Source organism: Eurosta solidaginis, chromosome 5, assembly GCF_040869045.1.
Source record: "Eurosta solidaginis isolate ZX-2024a chromosome 5, ASM4086904v1, whole genome shotgun sequence".
Taxonomy (NCBI): domain Eukaryota; kingdom Metazoa; phylum Arthropoda; class Insecta; order Diptera; family Tephritidae; genus Eurosta; species Eurosta solidaginis.
The window spans coordinates 19,052,385-19,075,868 of NC_090323.1; the positions used below are offsets into that span (position 1 = coordinate 19,052,385).

At 36.2% G+C, this 23,484-nt stretch overlaps 1 protein-coding gene and 1 long non-coding RNA gene across 3 annotated transcripts in view; one reads left to right on the plus strand and one right to left on the minus strand.

Moving 5' to 3' along the window:
• The window catches only part of fax (failed axon connections), a 220,942-nt gene extending 199,374 nt beyond the window's left edge, over positions 1 to 21,568 (minus strand). The window contains exon 1 of one of the 2 annotated variants that reach the window (XM_067788871.1): positions 20,748 to 21,568. In XM_067788871.1, coding sequence (XP_067644972.1) covers positions 20,748 to 21,155 — 408 coding nt within the window. In that variant the 5' untranslated portion in view covers positions 21,156 to 21,568. The remainder of the gene's footprint in view (positions 1 to 20,747) is intronic. The other variant, XM_067788872.1, reaches the window with a different exon arrangement.
• An 868-nt stretch (positions 21,569 to 22,436) lies between these two features.
• Positions 22,437 to 23,251, plus strand: LOC137233626 (uncharacterized). The gene is made up of 2 exons (XR_010947518.1): positions 22,437 to 22,758; positions 22,817 to 23,251. It is a non-coding gene; the product is annotated as an uncharacterized lncRNA (long non-coding RNA).
• The last annotated feature ends 233 nt before the right edge of the window (positions 23,252 to 23,484 follow it).

The window sequence follows — 23,484 nt, forward strand, 5'->3', positions numbered from 1 at the left end:
GAACTGCCGGTAATGCAGTGCAAATATTGACAATAGTGCCATAGTACAAATAGATTTCTTTGTGTGCTCACAAACGTTTATTTTTAACAAATTATTTTAATAAAATATAGCTAAACAAAACCACTACGACCAAAATTGCCCAAAGCTCGCTAATAGCCCGAATCTCAATCTTTTCAACCAAAACTTTATTAATAGATTTGGATTCCAAATAAGAGCGAAAAAGGGACCGGTACATAAAAACAGTAATTAGAAATAATATAAATGACAAGAGCATACACTGGCTACATAATGTTCGGTTTCACCAGAACTGAGACTTCCTTACTTGCTTCTAAGTACTTTAGTGTTCAACTACTGGATGTACATATATATATATAAATATTTAATGCAACGGCATACAGTAAGAACTATGGCGATAAATGACTATTGGATATGGAAAGTAAAAAATGCTGTTTTGAGTTCAAAAGCTATGAGAAGTGTTGGTGATTGTAACAGTGTTGGGGTGGTGTTCGAAAGACGTCAGTGCCAGTAAAGTGGCCGTCACTGCTGTCAGTTAATTATGTTCCCTTTTCTTTGTCCCGCCTTGTTTCAAAAGATAACGCATTGCGCACAAGGGACAAGCAGCCCATCAATAAATGCATGCATAAACAACAACATATGGATACATATTTTCAAAAATTCATCACATGTACATATGCATATATGTATGTAGGGTAGTTGCACCTATGACCGGATAGGTATAGAGCAGTACGTCCCAAAATTGTTAGTTCCAAATAAAAAAACCGTTGCAAAACTTTAAAATTTAAATCAAATTAGACATTTAGGAAGTTTGAGCTCTTGCCTTCAAGCTGTACGTTGGACTGAGTAGGCAATTGAAAAGTAAAGTCCTCTCAGGACGAACAAGAATCCAGCTCTATTAATCTTTTATCACATCTGTCTGATGTATGGCGCAAAATCATGGGCAGTGCAATATCCGGCATTGAAAAATTTCATTATTAGTAAATCACTAAGATCTAGGGCTTTGTGTTTTTGTTACTTTAAAAAATTAAAAGAAACTTAAAGAAAGTCGACCATAATTCAGATACTGAACTTATTAAACAGAATTTTAACCAAGAATGTATGTGTTTTCCAGAAGAATGAGTGTACTCCTACCTCCTCTGGCCCATTAGTCTGTCTACATTATTTCTGGGCTCATGTACTAATTTTTGTCAACGTGGCTGACTGAGAAATTATCAATGTACCTGTCTCCTATCCTTATCAGGCAGCCATAGTCTCAGAGCCGATAAAAATATGCCACGACGTACTGAAATGTGTACAGATGTTGTGTAGTAGCCTATTCCCGCCGAAAGCATTGCGTGTCGTGCAATACTAGGCAAGAATTGTAAGTAAACTGGGGAATACGTGCTATAGTTCTAGCGTACGCACTTACTTAATTCATTTATCCAAACGGAACTACGTCAATCGGTGGTAGACGCACTATGGTACCGCCCAAGCAGAGAGTTTTGAACTTCTTTAGATTTTTTCAGCTTCCATAAGTGTAGATCACCACGTTCGCTGTTTTTTTCCTTAGCGGAGCGAGGGTCCTTTCTTGTAAAGTTCCTCTATGTACAGTCTGTAGTGTTAGTAATTTTTCTGGTCAAGTTAGCGAATTTTTCTAATGCCTAATTTAAATCACGCAAGTAATCCAGCGACTGACGCTCCTTGTTGGATGGCAGTAAGAGACTAAGTGCAGCAATGAGAGTGACCCCAAATGATTGAAGCGGTTGTAATGCGCAACCATTTCAAAGGGTTGCCAGCGTAATTAATAGCTTCTCCAATCCAATTGTCAACCTCCGGCAACGGAAAATCAACATCGATAACACTTCCCAAAACCTTCGAGAGTGTTTTTATCGCTACAAAAACAACAACAGCAGACACTTTGAGCGAACACATTTAAGTTAACGGCCACATTACCCTTGACGCTGTCGTGTCCAATACGATGACCGTTCGTCTGTTTGTAGCACGATTAGATATACGACAGGCAAAACGATAACAGCGAAAACGGTGTCAGAAACAAAGGACGAGAACAAAGACAGTTGCTTTCGTGCAGTTGACGAACAACGTAAAGCTAGACGATACAAGAATACGTAAAGCTGCAGTTATGCGCCGACATGTGTAACGTACGTATACGTATGCCCTACGTACACACAATTTATGCCCGTAGTGACAACGAGGAAATGTTGTCATTCAGCCCAATAACGCAATCCATCGTAGACTGTTTTTTCAGGATTCGTAACATTGCTACGGGGGATTGTGTGATTGAGCTGTTTGTTTTAAATATTTTTCGCGTTTCGTTTCGTTTCATTCTCCGTTGGCAAGAACTTGTCTTAGAAAATTTCAAATAAACGTCAAAAGTTTACGTTCCGAGTGAATTCAACGATGCCACTGTACGAATTTCGAAATTACTTATTTACTTTCGGAGACGTTCGGAAAACGGTCAAATTGCATAATAGCAATTGCGTGATTGGGCTGATTATCCTGTTTGAATGCATGCTTATGGTAACATCAACTTTTTCTATTTTAATTTTTGATGTTGTAAAATACTGGAATTAATATTAAATAAGTATAAATAGTTTATATATTTATAATCTGCACTTTTACATAATTATTTCGAATTATTTCCACAATATTTCAAACTTTAATTAGGTGTTTTTGCATAAAAACTGCAAACGGTCAAAACTTTGTGCGCAGAAGTTTACTAGGCAACTCTGTCTAGTGAGAGAGCGATCATCTGACACGTTCTTACGGAAAAAATTTAAATTGTTTTGATTTATACGTTCCGGGCTACGTATGTACGTGCGTTGAACGTCGGTGAGTTTTCGTTTACACTGCACATTCATAAGATAGGTCGTGTCAGCTGACACGTTTTTTTGTACGTACGTTCGTGGGTAACTGCAGCTTAAGCTTCAGAGTCCTATTAGCAGAAGATATCACCTACGCACGTATCGTTCGTTAAGCTTCTCGTACGTCAGATAGAGGCAGTAAATGTCCATTCTTTGCTGCATAGATGAATTGATTTGTGACACTTTGTTTCGAGAGAGCGCTGTTAAAATGCACATTTTTTATAACATTTGTCAACGATGCCACTCCAAACAAAAATAAATAGATCTGAATATGGGGATTTTTGACATACATTTCGGCTATTTTATAGTTTCAATCATTTAATACAATGATTTTCGAAAAATATTCATTTCTTTAAACTTATTTTACAATAATATGACTAGTTCGAGTTAGATATAAACAAATCTAAGTAAAATTTACATTTTAATTTAATTAATTAGTCAAATATTGTAACGCATTTAACTAACAGTGAAAACCAAATCTTCTTTTGAAATTTGAGTAGATCGGACCTAGGATATAATAGTTAACATCATTTAGCAGATAGGGTTTACCTTACATGTCTGACGTTCCAGGTTCTGTGATCAAAACAGGGGTGCACCTTAACGTTAAGCTAATCGTTTATCAAAAAATTTCCACAGTTTCCGTTGAAACACTTCGAAATATTATCGATAAAGAAATTATCAAGATAAATTGTATCTCGTTTTTAACCGAAACGAAAAGCTTTCGTTAACGTTAAAAACGTTAACAAAAACGTGATACTTTATGTTTGAATTGTGCTGGCAATGCTATAGCCATGGTGAAGCTGTAAGGTGTCAACAGCGAGCGGACATACACACACAAACTCCATGTAATTTGTTTGTGTAATTCGTTGGTGGTAATGTCAAAAATACTTTGCGAAATGTTCGTACTGTCAAAATTCATGAGAAAAGTTGTAATCAGTTTGGCTAATGCTTTCACCTTTAATGACTTCGCCATCAATCAGCTTTGCCAGCATAGTTTGAAATTAATAATCAACATAAACGATTTGATTTCGTTTTGATATGGCAGAAAACGAAACGAAATCATTTCGTTAATTTGACGTTCTTAACGTTAATAAACGAAACGAAATGACTTTGTTTCGTTTATTAACGTTAATTATCGTAACGAAATGATATCGGTTCGTTGGTTAAGCATGCCTGGATCAAAATCGACTGGTTTCATCTGGACTTCATATTTACAAAACCTGTTTTAGTGATAACTTTTGAGTGGGAAATAATATTTACCCTTCGCCTTCGCCCTAAATATATTTACACTAAAACAAGTATTTTTACCTTTTTTTCCATAATTTTTGAACGCATTTCTACAGTTGCAGTTCAAACTAAAGTTTACCGAAATTTTTTACCCCTTTTTCGTTTTAGCTGGCACATTTTTTGTGCTGGCACCCGCTTTAGCTGGCGCGGGGGATTTATCTGTGATTGTTGCCAACACAAATTTGAGATATATCCCTCGGAGAGCGAAAAAAATGAGAGCGTAAACAAATGTTTTGTATCAAATCATCTTTGGCTTCAGAGTCCTATGAGCAGAAGATAGCGCCAACGCAAACAGATAGAGGCAGTAAATATCCGTTCTTTGCTGCATTTACCCTATTTATTTAATAAACTCATCATGACCGTTACATTTCTTGGCTTTTATGTATTGTTATTTTTATAAATATGATCCATTGCAGTAGTATACCGGCTACCAATTAAGCGTATGACAAATGCATGTATGCATATATACGATATACTTTTTATACTCAGTTGAGCATAGCTCACAGAGTATATTAACTTTGATTGGATAACGGTTGGTTGTACATATATAAAGGAATCGAGATAGATATAGACTTCCATATATCAAAATCATCAGTATTGAAGAAAAATTTGATTGAGCCATGTCCGTGCGTCTGTCCGTTAACACGATAACTTGAGTAAATTTTGAGGTATCTTGATGAAATTTGGTATTTAGATTCCTGGGCACTCATCTCAGATCACTATTTAAAATGAACGATATCGGACTATAACCACGCCCACTTTTTCGATATCGAAAATTTCGAAAAACCGAAAAAGTGCGATAATTCGTTACCGAAGACGGATAAAGCGATGAAGCTTGGTAGGTGAGTGGAACTTATGACGCAGAATAGAAAATTAGTAAAATTTTGGACAATGGGCGTGGCACCGCCCACTTTTAAAAGAAGGTAATTTAAAAGTTTTGCAAGTTGTAATTTGGCAGTCTTTGAAGATATCATGATGAAATTTGGCAAGAACGTTACTCCTATTACTATATGTATGCTTAATAAAAATTAGCAAAATCGGAGAACGACCACGACCACTTAAAAAAAAAAAATTTACGTCAAATTTTAACAAAAAATTTAATATCTTTTCAGTATATAAGTAAATTATGTCAACATTCAACTCCAGTAATTATATGGTGCAACAAAATACAAAAATAAAAGAAAATTTCAAAATGGGCGTGGCTCCGCCCTTTTTCATTTAATTTCTCTAGGATACTTTTAATGCCATAATCCGAACAAAAATGTACCACTCACTTTGTATTGGTATAAAAAACGGTCGAAATCCGACTATGACCACGCACACTTTTTCGATATCGAAAATTACGAAAAATGAAAAAAATGCCTAATTCTATACCAAATACGAAAAAAGGGATGAAACATGGTAATTGGATTTAGTTATTGACGCAAAATATAACTTTAGAAAAAACTTTGTAAAATGGGCGTGACACCTACCATATTAAGTACAAGAAAATGAAAAAGTTCTGCAGGGCGAAATCAAAAGCCCTTGGTATCTTGGCAGGAATACTGTTCGTTGTATTACATATATAAATAAATTAGCGGTATCCGACAGATGATGTGCTGGGTCACTCTGGTGCACATTTTGGTCGTTATCTCGAAAACGCCTTCACATATACAACTAAGGGCCACTCCCTTTTAAAACCCTCATTAATAACTTTAATTTGAAAAAAGGCGTCCACCTATAGAAATAAGGCCCATTCCCTCTTAAAATACTCATTAACACCTTTTATTTAATACCCATATCGTACAAACAAATTCTAGAGTCACCCCTGGTCCACCTTTATGGCGATATCTCGAAAAGGTGTCCACTTATAGAACTAAGGCCCACTCCCTTTTAAAAAAAACTCATTAACACCTTTCACTTGATACCCATATCGGACAAACAACATTTTGAGGCACCCATGGTCCACCTTTATGGCGATATCTCGAAAAGGCGTCCACCTATAGAAATAAGGCCCATTCCCTTTTAAAATACTCATTAATACCTTTCATTTGATACAAACAAATTCTAGAGTCACCCCTGGTCCACGTTTATGGCGATATCTCGAAAAGGCATCCACCTATAGAACTAAGGCCCACGCCCTTTTAAAATGCTCATTAACACCTTTCATTTGATACCCATATCGTACAAACAAATTCTAAAGTCACCCCTGGTCCACCTTTATGGCGATATCTCGAAAAGGCGTCCACCTTTAGAACTAAGGCCCACGCCCTTTTAAAATACTCATTAACACCTTTCGTTTGTTACCCATATTGTACAAACGCATTCTAGAGTGAACCCTGGTCCACCTTTATAACGATATCTCGAAAAGGCGTCCACCTATAGAACTAAGGCCCACGCCCTTTTAAAATACTCATTAGCACCTTTCGTTTGATACCCATATCGTACAAATAAATTCTAGAGTCAGGCCTGGTCCACCTTTACGGCGATATCCCTAAATGGAGTCCACCCATAGAACTATACTCCCTCTTAAAATACTCTTCAATACCTTCCATTTTATACACATGTCATACAAACACATTCCAGGGTTACCCTAGGTTCATTTTCCTACATGGTGATTTTCCCTTATTTTGTCTCCATAGCTCTCAGCTGAGTATGTAATGTTCGGTTACACCCGAACTTAGCCTTCCTTACTTGGTTAGTTTAAGTTTTGTGTGTGTCCATTCTTATCAGCGCAACGCCATCAATTTTTCATGTAAACTTTGTAAACTGAGAAAAAATAATTTAATAAACATCCCGTCCGTGTCATTGTATCATAATTGAGTCTCATTAAAAGCGATAGGAATTTCAAGTACAAATACATAACAATTCCAAATAAAAAGTTGCTATTGAAGAATTACTTCTTTATCTCTATGCGCTTCGATCAGCAGAATCTTGATTGCACACACATATATACATATGTATGTACTTTTACTTAAATCAAATATTTTTATGTTCAAACTTCCCTGCAAAAAATCGTACGATTAATCCCTAAGGAGAGCGGTCTGCGATTGATCTATTTTGTACATATTGGGGTATAATTGATCTCCTCTAGTCCCTTTTGGCTATATTTGGCATCAGTCAGTTTGAAATTTTTGTAGCCAATTGAAAAAAAAAAAAACAGCAACGAAATTAATAAAATAAAAATATTAAATGTGATTGAATAGAATTACTTAAGACCTAAAATACTAGGATATCCGTAAGAACAAAGAGGATATGTCCGACAGTACCCGTACAAAGAGGACGCGACGAACAATACCCGTAAGGGAATAACGGAGAGTAGAAAAAGGATCTGTCGGAAAACACCCGCAGGGGTACAAAGAGGGCGCGTCGAACAGTACCCGAAGCGGCACAAGAAGGAAGTGTCGAACAGTACAAAAAGGATCTGTACCCGTAAGGGTATAAAGGACCAGTCCGAAACTACCAGTTCAGGCATTAACAGGTACAATTGGGCTCTCCATAGGACATGATCCAACAAAAGGGCTCACTCCAAACCATATAAAGAGATCTGAACTGGCTATAGTCGCATATTCCTTTGCGACTCATCCCGGATTCATCTTAGACTAATCGCATTTTTTGCAAGGTTATGAACATATGTATGTATGTATTTGTATTTGGTTTGGCTTAACTAATAATCTAGTAGCGGATGTTGACATCGGCTTGCTCAAATTCAATACAAAAATTTCGAACAATACAAGAAAGGGAAATTTATACAATACGATATGAATCATGACAAAGTACATACGTACATATGCATGTGTATACTTACGTACATATATGTATCTATTGTGATAAATTATTTTTGAAGATCCCCTGACTCATGTAATACCCGATGGGAGCAAATTGACACTGTTACTCTCTTTGTTTACTTGCATACATTAGGTTGGAGCAAATTATGCGACCGAAATTTGGATATTGGTTTTTGGCTTTCTATAAAAAACTCTTGAGGTGCCAAATTTTAAATTTCCACAAAATATTTACAAGAAAATTCATTGGAAATCCCGTATTGCAATTACGTGATGCAATGGCTCCTACGTTCAGAATCTTACCGAATTTTGAGGTGTCCATTGTGGAAACAAGGAACCCATATGCACCGACGCTGACTCAGATGTCTGGTTCACGATTGGATCAAAATTTGATGATAAAAAAGCGGGAGCTGGCATCCATGGGCCGAACTTCAACAAGTCGATACCAACGGGCAACTACCCCACTATTTTTCATGCAGAAATCCATGCAATAGAAGCTTGCGGTAGAGAATGTCTACTAAGAGGCTTTTACTCAAGGAGTATCCTCATTATGTTATACAGCCAGGCAGTCTTATATACCTTGCAGTCTTACACAATTACTTCTAAAATAGTGGATGAATGCATTGGAGTTCTAAATGATCTAAACAAGGTTTTGCTATGATAGGAAGCATCAGGGATATGAAGGTAATAAACAGCCAGACTACGTAGCTAAGCGGGTTGCTTTAGCAGCATTCTTGGGTCCAGAGCACTTGTGTGGACTCACAAAGGCACACACTAGAGAAACCATAAGTAGCTGGCAAACAAAGCAGTTCAGACAACACTGGATTAAATGCCCTGCGCAAATCAGGCGAAATTGGTTATACTACCAGCAACGAGAGTATCAGACTAACTTATTAATATAAGCAGAGAGGACCTACGAACTCTCACTGGATATAGGCCACTGTAGTCTGCGATATCACCTAAGTAAGTTTAATCTATCAGATTTACAAATCTGTCGCTTTTGTGAGCTGGAGGATGAAACGCTGGTTCACATTCTATGCGAATGCGTGGCTCTGGTAAGGCAGAGACTCTCCCATCTAATGGCGTAACTCTTAATTCTTTCGTTATATGAAGTAAAATGCCTGACGAGATACTTGAATAATTATAAGCCTCCACATATAATAATAGGCTGAAAGTACGTGTACACATTAAAGCTAGCAACACTTATGTAGAAGATGACGAAGAGCTATCTCACACACCCAGATGTCATATGACAATAGTCATAAGAACAAAGTACCGAACGCTGTGAGTGTAAGTTTTTCTTTAAAATTATCTGATGCCTTTGCATAATACTTTGAGTTGTTCGCTGTTGAATTGACAAATGAAATCAGTTTTTTTTAACAACAAAATTTGTGAAATTAATTGAGAATCTGTCATTTTTACAGAATAATATTAACTTGAGACCAACAGTTTGTCTTCTGTTGAAATAATTAAACAAATTTCATTTCTTGACAAAAAATCGGTTGATTTGACCATAAAGCTAACAATTTTACTGATTGTCTCTTAACTCAAGAACGACAAAACTGATTTATTGATTTTTTAGCTTTATTTCATATATGCCTCAATCTACGAAAAAATGGGATTTTGGGCCTTACCTTTGTGTTCGAAATCCTGATTTTATAAACTCGACTAGACTGACAATTTAAAATCTGTATAACAAAAATGATATTCAACTTTTCAGTGTAGTTTGCGCCGTTGAAATTCAATTTCGCCCTAATGTATACGTATGTGTGCATAGGTCCTACATATGTGTAGTATATGTTTATATACATACTTACGTATGTGTGTACCTATTTGCTGTCAATGACCGGAAAACTAACTTACTACAATTCAATTTTAATCAGTTCAATTTCAAAATTGTTATTAATTCGTTAACACAATTATCTTACAATACATTTCTTTGGAATTTATTTCTTCCCTATAGAATTTTCGTTATTAATCAAACATTGCTTAATAATTTAATTAAGCTTTTGTCAAACACATTTTTGTAGAATATTCTATTGTCTTGATACATTGTATGATGTTGTGGTTCCGAGTGTTTAAAAAATTGGGCTTTCAAGTTCCCGGGCATATACATACATATTTTGTTTGACTAGTTATATTTCCGGTAGATAAAATAACAAAGAAAGAAAATCGCCCAGAAAATCAAGCCACTTAAAGGCAGCTTAAGTACACCGAAATAAATAAAGCTAGTAAAATCAAGAAATCATGTTTGTTGTTTCTGAATTAACAGACACCCAGTAAAATTTATCGCTCTAGCTGCACGGGAGCTGAACTCGAATCTTCAACATGCATACCAGTGTAAATGCAGATGCCTTTAACCACAGCCATATGAATGCCTCGCTGCTCGCTTTGAAATTGGTCTCTAAGTATTGCCTTTGTTCCTATTCCTTTTATTCACCTGAGTGGTTAAAGGCATCTGCCTTTACACCGGTATGGATGTTGGAGATTCCAGTTCAATACTCAGCTCCCGAGAAGCTAGCTGATGAAAAGTGAAATTCTGAAACATGTCCTAGTAACCATCGCCGTTTGTAAACTTTGCAATATTTCTCTAATATCAATAACAAAACGATGGTATAGAGCAATATGAGCAAGTCTCGCTAATTAAATACAGATGATCGTTCCATAGTTGGTCTCACGTTAGCAATATTCTGCAAAAATTACAGATTCTCTATCAATCTAACTGATTTTTCTGTTAAAATAACTGATTTCAGTAGTCATTTCCACAGCGAACAACTCTCAATATTATGCAAATGCATCAGCTAATTTTAAAGAGAAACTTACGCTCACGCCTCTCATTGCTCCTTTAACTATCGTGCCACAAAAGACCGCTGATATCACAGACAGCCGCTGTTATTCTAATGTTTACGTAAATCTGTGATTAAAACAGTTTTCATTCATATTCTATGTTAGTTAAAGTTAGGCGGCCTCGGGGTTCAAGACCTGGAAAAGCAGCATCAAAATCTTTACAGAAACGTTTTTTCAATTAATATCTTTTTTTCTAGCAGGGATGTGGGTTTCATTTGATGAACTCTTTTTTGTTGATTACACTGTTGAAGCATTCAATTCAGAACCAACAATTCGTGCAACGTTGACTCAACAGCGTGTTGGGGGCTTATAATATACCCGCGTCAGGTATGTCTGTCGTAGAGGCGACTAAAACACCCAAATGATTCAAGGGGTTGTATAGTGCAAGCCTTTCAAGGGGCTACTAGCGTAATTTATAGCTTCTCCAACCCAATTGTCAACATCACCTACCCGTGGCGCATTCTGTTTTTTTAGCAACCGATGCTCTGGTGACCCCAAGTTCCTCATTGAAGTAGTGGGTGGGGGAGGCATGGCCTAGAAGGTTCAATGTGGTCATATTAAATCGTTCTGGAGATGGCAGGGCTTGTACCTTAATAGTGCTTCTTACCAGCACGTACCGGATCTATATCCAGCAAAGTACCATCAACGTCGATAAGACTCCCCAAAACTTTCTGGGATTGTTTTTATAGCTAAAACAATAACAACATAGATAAATATTGACAGAAATGTCGGTTGAATTGGCCCGTAATTTGGTAGATTGTAACAGGTTTTTTCTCTCAGTGTATTTGCGTAAGCTCAGAAGGATTCTATTTTCTACATTTTGCATTAATATAACATTTTTGGCTCCAAAATTCATTTATAGGTATTTGATACTGTGGCACTAAAAAAACTAAAAATGTTAAACAAAAAGAAAATTGTTTTTTAAAGTTTTTCGTACGATATGCTACACTATAAAAGTTTCACATTTCATATTTTTGCTTGGAAGTCATATTCTACGTTGTTAATCAATTTATATACTAAAACATATCTTCTTGTTGCAGTTGTTGTAACGTCAAACTTTTTTTGCCGTTTAAAAGTTTAGATAAAAAGGACAAATGTGTAATTGATATTTTAATATAGATCAGGGGTGCTCCGCATATTTAACTAATGGATCAAATAGCAATTTATATCCTTTGTCTTGACTGAAAAAATATAAGGCAGACGGAAGAGCAGTCAAACTATTGTGGCGAATATAAGCAATTAGACACATCACTATGCCGCTAATAAAGTATGTAAATGCTGTACATCCAAAGGGGATAAAATTTAATTTAATTAAAACGCACTTACTACTGAGCAGCGTCAAAAATTCGCTTGGAGTCATTGCATCAATGAGCTACCATTGAGCTGGCACTGGCATTGGCGCTGGCGCCATGCAATTTACATACTAAAATTGCGCGAATGCCCAGGCTTATGACTTTTTTAATCCAGATGGTGAAAACGAAGCAGGAGCAAAACGTATGGTGAGTTCCTCCCAGATCCGTTCTACTGGTTATACACCTACCACTCTACTATGCTCCCTCTTATTAATTTTATTATCTTTGTTGTTATACATAGGACTTAGGCGGTTATTCCTTATCACCATTTAACGAAGGTTGGAATTCGGGGGAAGGTTCATATCGCGAACACCATAAAAAATTTGAAAATTCTTGGCCCCCATCATGTGAAACAATCCGTGATCGAAAGAAATTTTTTAAATCGCAATAGCTCTGAAATGGTTAATCGAATTAGAGAAATATTTGAAACGGTTGCTATCAGTACTCATTAGATCCATAACTTATTAACTATTATTTTTACGAATCTTTTGGCTGTTTCTTATTTATCGTTTGAGTGAAATTGATTTTCGCTACGTGATCGTATAGCTCGATAGGGACCCTGACTCCGAATTCAGATTCAACGTTGCGAAAGCCTTTATAAAATTATAGGCTGGTTTCTGGGTACAACATCCCTGTAAAAAATTGTGCGATTAATCCCTAAAAAGATTGGGCTCCGATTGATATCTTTTGTCTGCATTTGGGCATAATTGATCCCTTTTAGTCCATTTCGGGTACAGTTGGGATTAAGTCAGTTTGAAATCTATGTAGCTCATTTTAAGAAATATTATAAAAACGGCAACGTAATGAGTAGAATAAAAAAGATGACAGGGGATTGAATCGAATTATTCAAGAAAAATGCCTAGCCTTATACCGAACCTAAATTACTAGGACTTAACGACTACGCCAGAGTTAGGGTAAAATTTTCGGAGAATATTTTTTATTCCATTTTGAAAAGCGGGCGAACGGCTTGCATCAAATAGATTTGGTGGCTTGGAGAATAATTAGTCTCTTCATAGGACATGCTCAAAAAAAGGGAACAAACAGTTCAACTCATTGGTCGCATACTCCTTTGCGACTCATCCTGGATTCATCCTAGACTAATCGCAGTTTTTGCAGGGATATGGCGGGATGTGTCGGGCTGTGTGGTGCAATGCTGTAAATGTGGATTTACACAAACAAGTTGTTCTCTTCATTGTTATCTTAAGGCGCTCTCAAAAAGAATCAACGCGATTAAAGCGTTTATGTGAATCCGTTTAAAGTTGCATTAGTTTATTTTATACACTTAGGCCGGTGTTTTCAGTCCGAGTTTAAACTCGTGTTAAAGTTGACTAGAGTTTAATCCTGCCATTTCGGCCGCTTAAGCTGAGATGAGCGTAAAAATTTTATGTTATCGATCAAAATGGCAAGGTTAAACTCTAGTTAACTTTAACTTTAACTAGAGTTTAAACTCGCACTGAAAAACCAGGCATTAAGATAAATATGTGCCCAAAAATTTATTTTGCTAAGCGCCATAACCTCGTTGAACCGGCTCTGCGTATAATCGATCTAATTTAGTTGAATACTTTTGCGGAAAACGAGTTATAAATATGTATGCATGTATACAAATATGTATTTACACGTATATAAGCATGCATGCACATACATGTACATGCATTTCTATGCACGTAGATATTTATGATGCATGCCTAAAAGTTACTTGACTTCTATATGTACATATATTGAACTGTTTTATGTCCCCTGGTGCGACTGATCCTTAATTACATTGTACATTAGGATGTTTTATTTTTAGGCTATAACATTTCATAAACATACATACTAAGGCATCGAATTCGGAAGATCTTTTGCAATTCCGCGATTTTGAGCTTTGAAAATGACGATCCCGGGATTTTTCGGGATTATCCATATAGTTATTTCTGAATTTTGAGTCAAACCACAAAAAAGCTGAATCGACATAGATTTTTTTTTTTCAATTTTTGAGGTTAGGACCGAACCACGATATTTAGGACAATGCATTTTGATGCGATGAATCTGAATCCATCATCCCAATAAGCCTAGTTACTATATCCAAGTAAAACGAAAAAAAAATTTATAAAATCGTAAGCGATTGAGCGTACTACCGTTAGGGCCTTAATTGAAGCTGGAGGATAAAGAATTATATATCAAACTCAACTAAGAAATGAAGGCAGACCACACCTACACTTTTACTATTTTCATATCTTTCAAATCAAATGGTATATTAAGTTTGGTCCGAAATCGAAAATTGGTTAATCCTTAACGGCGAAGAGATACACCCACCGATGAAGCTGGGTAATCCGCTTGTCTACTTGAATGCAAAATTGGCCTTCAATGTTTGAGATATGTTGATGAAATTTTGTGGGTTGGTATATTTTGGTGTCCGATTAGACATTTGTGGGAACGGACCGGTTCGGGCCACTATGGCATATATCTTCCATACAACCAATGTTTCAGATAAGAGGATTTTCGCTATTTTTCCCTCATTTTCACAGTTAGAAGCCTGAATATTCACCGGATGCTTACAGGTATGGCAAGCATTGTAGGCTGATACAATTATTAAGATCGGTGCATATATACATGTGTGTATAATATACATATATCCCATACAAATCGATTGTTCAGATGAGAGCACTTTCGCAATTTCTCCCTGATTTTAACAGCTTAAACCTTGAATTTTCACCAAATGTTTACATACATACATATGTATATGGCATACGTTATTTTCTGGAAAAATCGTCAATATCGGTTATATATATAATATATATCCCATGTAACTGATTTTTCAGATAAGGGGGTGTTCGTCATTTTTTTTCTCGTTTTACGCGCTAGAAGTCTGAAATTTTAACAGATCCTTTCATATATGTCACGTCCTTACTTGTTTGAATCCCATAAAATATATCATCATTTTTGAATTCGGTTCATTTGAATAATTTTTAGAAGAATTTGATTTACAAGAACCGTAGACAAATAGATAACCTAAAAATAAAACACCCTAATGTTCAAGCATAGGTAAATACAAAAGTACTATTAGCATATAACAAGTTCTTTGTTATAAGTAGATATTTGCATTTCAATTTAAACAATTGTTTGCACCTGACTTTAAAAATGCATTGTACCTATTTATTTGCTTTGTTATTATTTTTTTGCTTTTTTTTTTTTTTGTTAATTCCAAATATAAAGCGCTGCAGACTAGCATTTTCAGTTTTCATACAAAAAAAAAAAAAAATTGCTAAGCCTTGAACATAGAAATGACATATGTACATATTTACATAAATAAAAAAATATTTCCCACGATATGCTCTGAAGAGATTTTAGGCCGAGCTTCCCTTCCAATTTGCAACGTGCTAATTATTTAATTCTTCCTACAAATTGGCCGACTCCAAACGGCATCTGCAAGGCAGATGAGTTATTACTGAGAAGATTTACATGCATGGCAAAAATACACTCGGAGTGCTTGCCAAAACACTGCCGAGGGGTGACCCGGTTTAGCAAAGCTTTCTTCTAATTGAAAAAACCAGGCTCTAAATTTTTGATGTTGCTTTGCGCGGAACGTGAGCCCAGGATCCTCGGTGTGGTAGGCGGAGCAAGCTGAGAGGTTAAATTTAAAGAGATAACGTTACCACAAACAAACAGTTTCGGGCTTTTTGAGAAGAGCTTCGTTGGTTTCTTATCGGTAACAACCGACACCGACAAGTTCTTGTTTTAATATCGGTTTATTAATGATAGCGAATTATTGTCGTCGAGTTTCCGATTTGTTATCAATTGATGACAAGCCTCGTCCTCTAATTGCTATCTTATCGGTTTCGTTATCGAAGGGTTACATATGTGACATGGATTTTAAGTTGAAATTTTATAGGTATCTGTTTCAAAATAAATCGAAAAGTCGTCGTTACCAAATCGATAACATTCCGTTAAGAAATCGATTATAAGTCCATACATTTTTGATAACGAAATCGATAGATTTTCGATAACACGCCGATAACAAATAGGTAACACTCCGATAACAAATCTCCAAGTTTCTGAAAACTAATTGATATTCTTTTGATGACATATTTATAACTTATCGGTAAGTAATCGATAACTTTTTGATAGCAAAACGTTAACTTTTTGATAACACTCCGATAAGAAATTGTTAACAATCCAATAAAAAATTATTAATAACAATCCGATAACATATCGATGATAAATCCAAAACTTTACGATACTAAAAGGATAACTCGTTGATTAAAAATCGATTTTATAGAGTTAAAATTTTTTTTTATTATTATCTTTTAGCTTTGCTCAAAACATTTTTGTGAAAAAATGTTTTTTTTTTAAATCTTTGACAAGAGCCCATAAACTTACAAATAATTAAAACATCTACAGATTTTGCTTCTGAATTCTCCCATTTGTATTCACTAGCAGTCAATTTTCTTGATTGTGGAACCCTCGCTATCCCATGTGAAATTCCTGCGCACTGGCCTACAAAACACACACATACATACGCATCTCATAATAACTTTATTTAAAAACTAAAATTCCTGTTTTTATGCACCACGTACTCACGTACTCGTATGTACATACATATGCATGTGTCTGGGCCTTGCCCACCACCATTATAGAATAATGAGCGCTTAGAGACTCAAAACATTGCACTGTTCAGCAGCTTATGTTGCGGGGCATAACAAAATAATGAGTAGCACTGAGTGCCTTTGTGTATATGAGAATATGTGGGTGTGTAATAAATTGCATACATAGCCGGCTAGTATAGCCACACTGGAAGTGTGGTGCTGCTTCCAGTCTGAGCAACTGGAACTCATAGCAACAGAGACAATGTTCCGCTCAGCGCAAGGAGAGGAGTACATGTTTGTGTATGTAACAAGGAACAGGGCAAGGCAACTGCCCTTTTTTCCAGCCAGCGGAAACAGTGTATTTGTGTGAGAATATTGAATATGGCGAGCAAGTTTCGAATAATCCGTGGGGGTATGAGACATAGAGTATATGCGGTGGCGGTATTAAAGTAAAGTAGGCATCTACGTACGTATGCATATACATATATCCATACATAGTGTGTGGATATGTGTATCACCATAAGTATATTTTAAAACATGGGTGTAGCCAAAACCAAAATTAAAAGAGGACAAATTTGCTGCCGCTAAATGTAGTGGCGTGGAACTCGACGGGATTCAAGGGGTTGCCATGCAAAAATCGCGAGTACATTCATGTATGGAGTACTCGCTATGGACAAAGCGAGTGCTCCAAAATTAACCACAATTCACACAAAAAATATGGTCCAATTAACACTGCGATGTCCTAGGACTGGACCATATACTCCAGCTCAGCATTACATCAGAGTACCCAGTGTGACACAATTAACATTGCGATGTCCTAGGACTGGACCATATACTCCAGCTCAGCATTACATCAGAGTAATCCATGGAGTACTACAGTATGACACGCGTGGACCACATGATCTAACGATTTTTGCAGGGTGATAAGCGAAATTCATAGCTTCCGCAACCCAATTGTAAACATAACCTACGCGACGCGAACCCTGGAATAAGAATAAGGAATAGGCAAGAAACGACTTTTGAAAACCGCAATATAGACAGGTAACGAGAAAGTTCACAAAAAATGTAAGCTTTAGTGACAACGGCGGCCGCTGTGGTGTGGATGTAGCGTGCTACGGCTACGCTCGCCCCACAAATTTGTATATATATATTTTTTTCGCCCTATTCACTCACGCCTTTCTGTCCCTGCTTTTTTCTTCCTATAAAAGCGTCTCCTTCCTTTCTCAACCCACGGCATTGTTCATCGTACCAATTGTTTTTCCATGGTCGGCTAGTTGCAAAATCACTCGCAGTCTGTTGCGATTGCAGCATTTCGACGTCTATGTAGCTTTCCTTGTGTTTTTTGTTCCTTGGCTTTAGCCGCACAGAGGCAGGCGCGTAATTTGAATGCGACGAGATAGCGATCGATAGAGTTGATGTTAAGTCCTCGAACCGTGCTAACAACACTGGAGGCATGCCGTCCGTCTATCACAGCGTGGTCGATCTAATTACGTGTATTTCTATCAATGGGCAGCCATGTACCTTGATGTATATTATTATGCATGAACCTAGTGCTGGATGTGACCATGCTTCGAGCACCGACAAAGCGATCAGCCTCAGTCAATTAGGCAAGGTTTCATTTTGTAGACTAAATTTTCAGACCGTGGGCCAAAAACACCACTCTGTTGTTAAAGTCGCCAAGTTAGACTTCTATATTTTGGCAGGGACAGCGCTCGTATGTGCGTTCTAAGCATTCATAGAAAGCATATTTCACTTCCTTACTCCTCTGTCGGTACATGGACGCAGCTGAATATATTAACAAATTTTGCTTTTATTCGGATAGCGCCGAGGCGTTCGTCCATAGACGTGAAGGTCAGTACTTGTCAACAAAGTCTCCCTCCCACTACGAATCCGCCGACACTCATATCGATGTCAGAATTTTTAATCGTTCTCCTCCTTGCTTCCTCTATCGCATTTCTGGAATGGAGGTGATGTCGAATTTTGCTTTGACGAGGCCAACAACCAGCCGGGCATCTGCACCAATCCCATTTAGGGAACGGACATTCCAGCTACATGCCCTCAAATCATTTTCCTTGAAACGTTTGCCATGATCGTCATCAGTTAAGCGTTGTATTATTATCCGAGGCTTGTTTTGATTTTTCATTGATGCGTGGTTTGACGCGGCGGGTCCCAAGCCCAGCGTACAATCCGCTCAGCGGCGATGAAAATATTATTTGTACGTTTATATAGCGAGCCGCTTGATCCAAGGCAGACGCCGGCCTTATGGTGGACAGACGCTGCCGATGAAAATCCCCAAGCTAGCCCTTAAACTGAGTATGTTAAGAGTGGCTTAGCCAGGTTGTCCCATTCTCACATTAGCTCACCACTAAAAGGATGCTCAGTGGCTGCCCAGAGGATACTTGGCCGCAAGCCATCGGAAGAAGTGAGCTGCTTGAACCGCATGCAAAAGAATCGCTCTGGCCATTCCCCACTTGCGTGTCATGAAAAGCTTTTCAGTCAAAAATGATCTGCCTTGCAGATGTCGTTCAGACTCGGCGTAAGATATGTAGGACCCGTCCTGCCAATTGGGAGAAATTAAATGTATGAGAAATTAAAGGGCACGACGCGAATTTGAACATAAGCTCTCCCTAAAATCTCTTCGTAGGTTATCGCGCCTTGAATTTTTAAATTAATGACGTAATTTCCCACAGTTAATGTAGTAAGGTAAAAGTCTTAAATTTCTTTGTTTAGTGTTACATGTAATTTGTTCTTTGCTATTTTGAAAAACTAATTGTTTTTTTTTTTTATTCTTATTGTTTTTGAAAAAATAATAAACAGAAGTGCCCTTTAAAAACCAAGGAAAATTGGTGAAACGTCGTCATAAGGTCAAGAAAGCTGCTAAAACAACAGCAGTAGTTGATCGAGAAAGTCGAACGGAAATATCTTGAAAAAGGATAGAGGATATTTCTCCATAAAATGTGCGTCAAGCTGCTAGCAGAAGGAAATATATTTATCAAAAAAAATATTGCCAGGTGGTTCTAAAGTCGAATTTTAAACAAACCTCTTTGTTATAGTAGCATTTAAGAATTTTACACAGACTTCAATTTCTTAAAAATCATGAAAATAGCTATTACAGTGAAATAATTTTCTTAAAAATTTAATTTTTTCTTTGGTTACACGAAGAGTTTTCTTAAGAATATATAAATTTGTATTAAACAAATAAAATCAAATATGCACCAGTCACGGCAGTGGTTTTTTAGTCAAGGTCTTCAATTTCACAGTCGATTGCTCTAGCCACAGAGCTATCTAGTACATGTTACTATTGTGAGAAACATTCAATCAATTTTTTTTTTTTTTGGTATGAAAAAATTTTCCTAAAATGATTGAAAAATGTATACAAAAATAAGAAATTCTGAGTCATTAATTTAAAAAAATAAATATTGTGTACCTATCTGTCATCGCAGTTGATTTCTAGTCGAGGTGCTCAACTTTACAATCGACTGCTTCTATTCACTGAGCTAACTCGTACATATATGTAAATATTGAGAGAAATATTCAATTTTTCCCTCAAATTAATAAAAGTTTTATACAAAAACTAGAAATTCTAACTCATTACATTGAAATTTTCCTCAATTAAAAGAAAATGTTTTTAAGTAATGTTTTCCTTATTTTTGGTAAGATTTTTTTTTTCTGAGTGTGTTATTAAATATAGAAAAATGGTAACTAAACATTTTTAATGAAAAGGATATAATCACATAAGATAATAATATAGTTATTTTTCAAACATCTTGGAAATTGTCCCTCGCCTTGGCTACGCCCATGGTAGGGATATGTGTATGCATACGAAATACGGTATTACCCTACCTAAATCGTATGTGATTTTGTTTTCAAATTTTTTAAATTGGTATCTTAAACTGTTTTATGTGTGGATTATATTTTCATTTTTTTAGTTTGTTTGATTTTTTACCTTGTTTTTGTATATGCGGTAGTATGAATACTTATGGGTGATATACATACATATAAACATATGTGCATATAGTATATGTGTATGTAATTATATATGTTTTGTCTTACCTCGTACTTAAGACCTGCCAGACGTAGCCAGGTTTCAACTTTTAAACAATATGGAGATAGCGATGGCAACAAAGGAGTGCGGGAAAATTGATACAGATATATAACATCCTTCTCAAAGTTCGTTTTATGCACATTGAACTTAGGTGCTGGTTCGGCTTTGCTGTTAGTAGCTGCTGCTGTAATAGTAGCATTGTTGTCTCCTCCATCTTTCTTTGTATCATCAGCGGCCGACGCCTTTGTGTCGTCGCTGGCTTTCTCCTGTGTGTTCGCTGTATCGGCACCATTGCTTTCAGCATTATTCTCCTTGGTAGCTGATTCTGTAGCGGTTGTTTCTGGTTTGGTTACAGCCGCCGCCTCTTCAGCAGCCTTATTTTCAGTGACTGGAGTCTGACTTACTTCGGATGCCATTTTTTTCTATGTTAGTTTTTTTCTTAGTTATTTTTGTTTTATTCTTTTTTTGTTTTAGTTTTTACTAATAACTTACTTTTGTGATTTTTTCTTTGAATTTCCACAAAATTAATTATAATTCACTATAAGATCTTTGTATATCCCAATTTTTATCTGGGATAAGTAATGACTTTCCACTGCAAACGTTACAGCACTAAGTGTACACACAATGGAATAAACAAGTATATGTATACTACATATAAATATAGACAGCTTAAAAAATCCTTATGTACTACTACTTCACTTAAAAAGTCACAAAATGCAAAATCGGCACGACCACACACACCTTTTCCCGACGAAATCACAAACAAAACTGAAAGAGAAAAGAGAATTCACTTTGATAAACCTCAGTTCAAGTCGTAAGCAAACTAGTCGCCGCAGAAAAAGTCTATTCAATGTGTATAAATGCAAAATTTTCCTACCTTTCCAATAACTTTCCAGTGAAAAAGTGTATACATGAAATGCAACTCAAATTTAGTATCTACTTTCCATTTAAAATTGCGGAAAAATAGTTTTATGCAACCCTTAGTTACATACGTACAAAATGCGACCTTTGTCTTACAAATATTATATTAAAACGCTTAAGTCAAAATTATTGAATCTTATAATAAAATGAATGTATGTGTGTGTTTGTGTGTTTTATAGGCGTCCAAAGTACTCAACCGATTTTCACAAAATGTTCAGGGTAGACTCACTTGGTCACTGGCTACATAAAATTTTGAAAAAGTAAGCGGTGTCAGCCCCTGTAAGGAAATGTTCAAATTCGCTATATCTCCGCATTATTCGAAGCAGGTATCCAATATTTGGTATAGAAATTCTACATTTAACAAGTAAAGGTGTCTAAGTTCGGGTGTAACCGAACATTATATAGCTCATTTGCTGCAACGTCGTCATAACTCAAAAAACACAATTTTCCAGGAGACCCATTCAAAGATTTTAACTGCCATATGTTGCACATATAAAGGTATATTTTCATTTTTATAACACGTGCAAAATTTTTAGCTGATCACGAAGATTTTTTTATACAACATAAATCACGATATTGGGTATGTTTATATGTTATTAACTCAAAAGTCATGTTTTTTGAGTTATGACGACGTTGCAGCAAATGAGCGATATACTCAGCGTGAGCTTCAATTGTACATTTCATTTCAGATAAATTGTTTTTCTACGTAACACGTGGCACCGCCCGTTAAAAAAAGGTATCCCCATTTCCTCTTACAATAAAACTTGTGCCCCTATTACCGTTTACAACTCAACTTAGTTGGGTTGTAATTAAAACAACTCAACTTTAATACAACTCAACTCCTGTTTGGTATTACGAATTACAACTTATTTCAGTTGAAATTGAATTGAGTTGCCAACTTCAGAAAGTGATGATTTGACAGATAAATAAACAGCTGATCAATTTGTGGCAGAAATTTAAGCATTTTCAAATGTGATTTTTTTATTAATATTATATGAAATCTATTTTATAATGACAAAAATGTTGGTGATTGACATTTCGCGAATACGGAAAACATTCGCGTGATCATTCCAATCCCTTGGAACTACCAAGCACCAAGTAAGAAAATGTTTAAGTGACAAACAAATAATGTGTTTCATATGAAGTTATTTTTCAGATTTGAAAGGAAGCATTTTACTCAGTACTAAACAAAATTAAGGACCATTTCCGCATACGCGTTCGTATTTTAAAATTATGCGCCATACTCCGATTCCTTGCTGACGGCAGCTATCAAATATGATGTGGAAATGATTTTGGTGTTGGACTGGTTTTAGATATTATTGAGGAGAATATTTGTGTGAAGTAGATTAAAACCCAAACAGAAAAAACTGTATTTTACTCAAATAGGATTCCCAGGAGTAGTGATAAGTATCAATGGGACTCGCATATTTATTTCACCTATTTTGGCTGCATCCGAACTGCGGCCAGCCTCGTCCAACTAAAGTCAAAAAGTTATTCAATGTAATTCGTTTAAACGTTGTTTTTTTCTAGAAATGTGTACAAAATTGTTGATTATTGTTTGATTAAAAAAGGTTTAACTACCGGCTTTAAATTTTTTGCTTTTTTTTGGTAACGTTTTATAAGCCCGTGCACCATCTAACTCTTATCAAAGGTGGTATCAAAAGACGGGTTTCCATCTCCGTTTTTAGGATTCGAGAGCGGAAATTAAAAATGTTATTTCTTTTGAAAGATATTTACAAAGACCCACAAAATGGCCCGAGAGAGTACGAAATATGAGGCCCGTTCCACAGTTTTTTTTGCACAGAACATCTTTCTGCGTTGGCG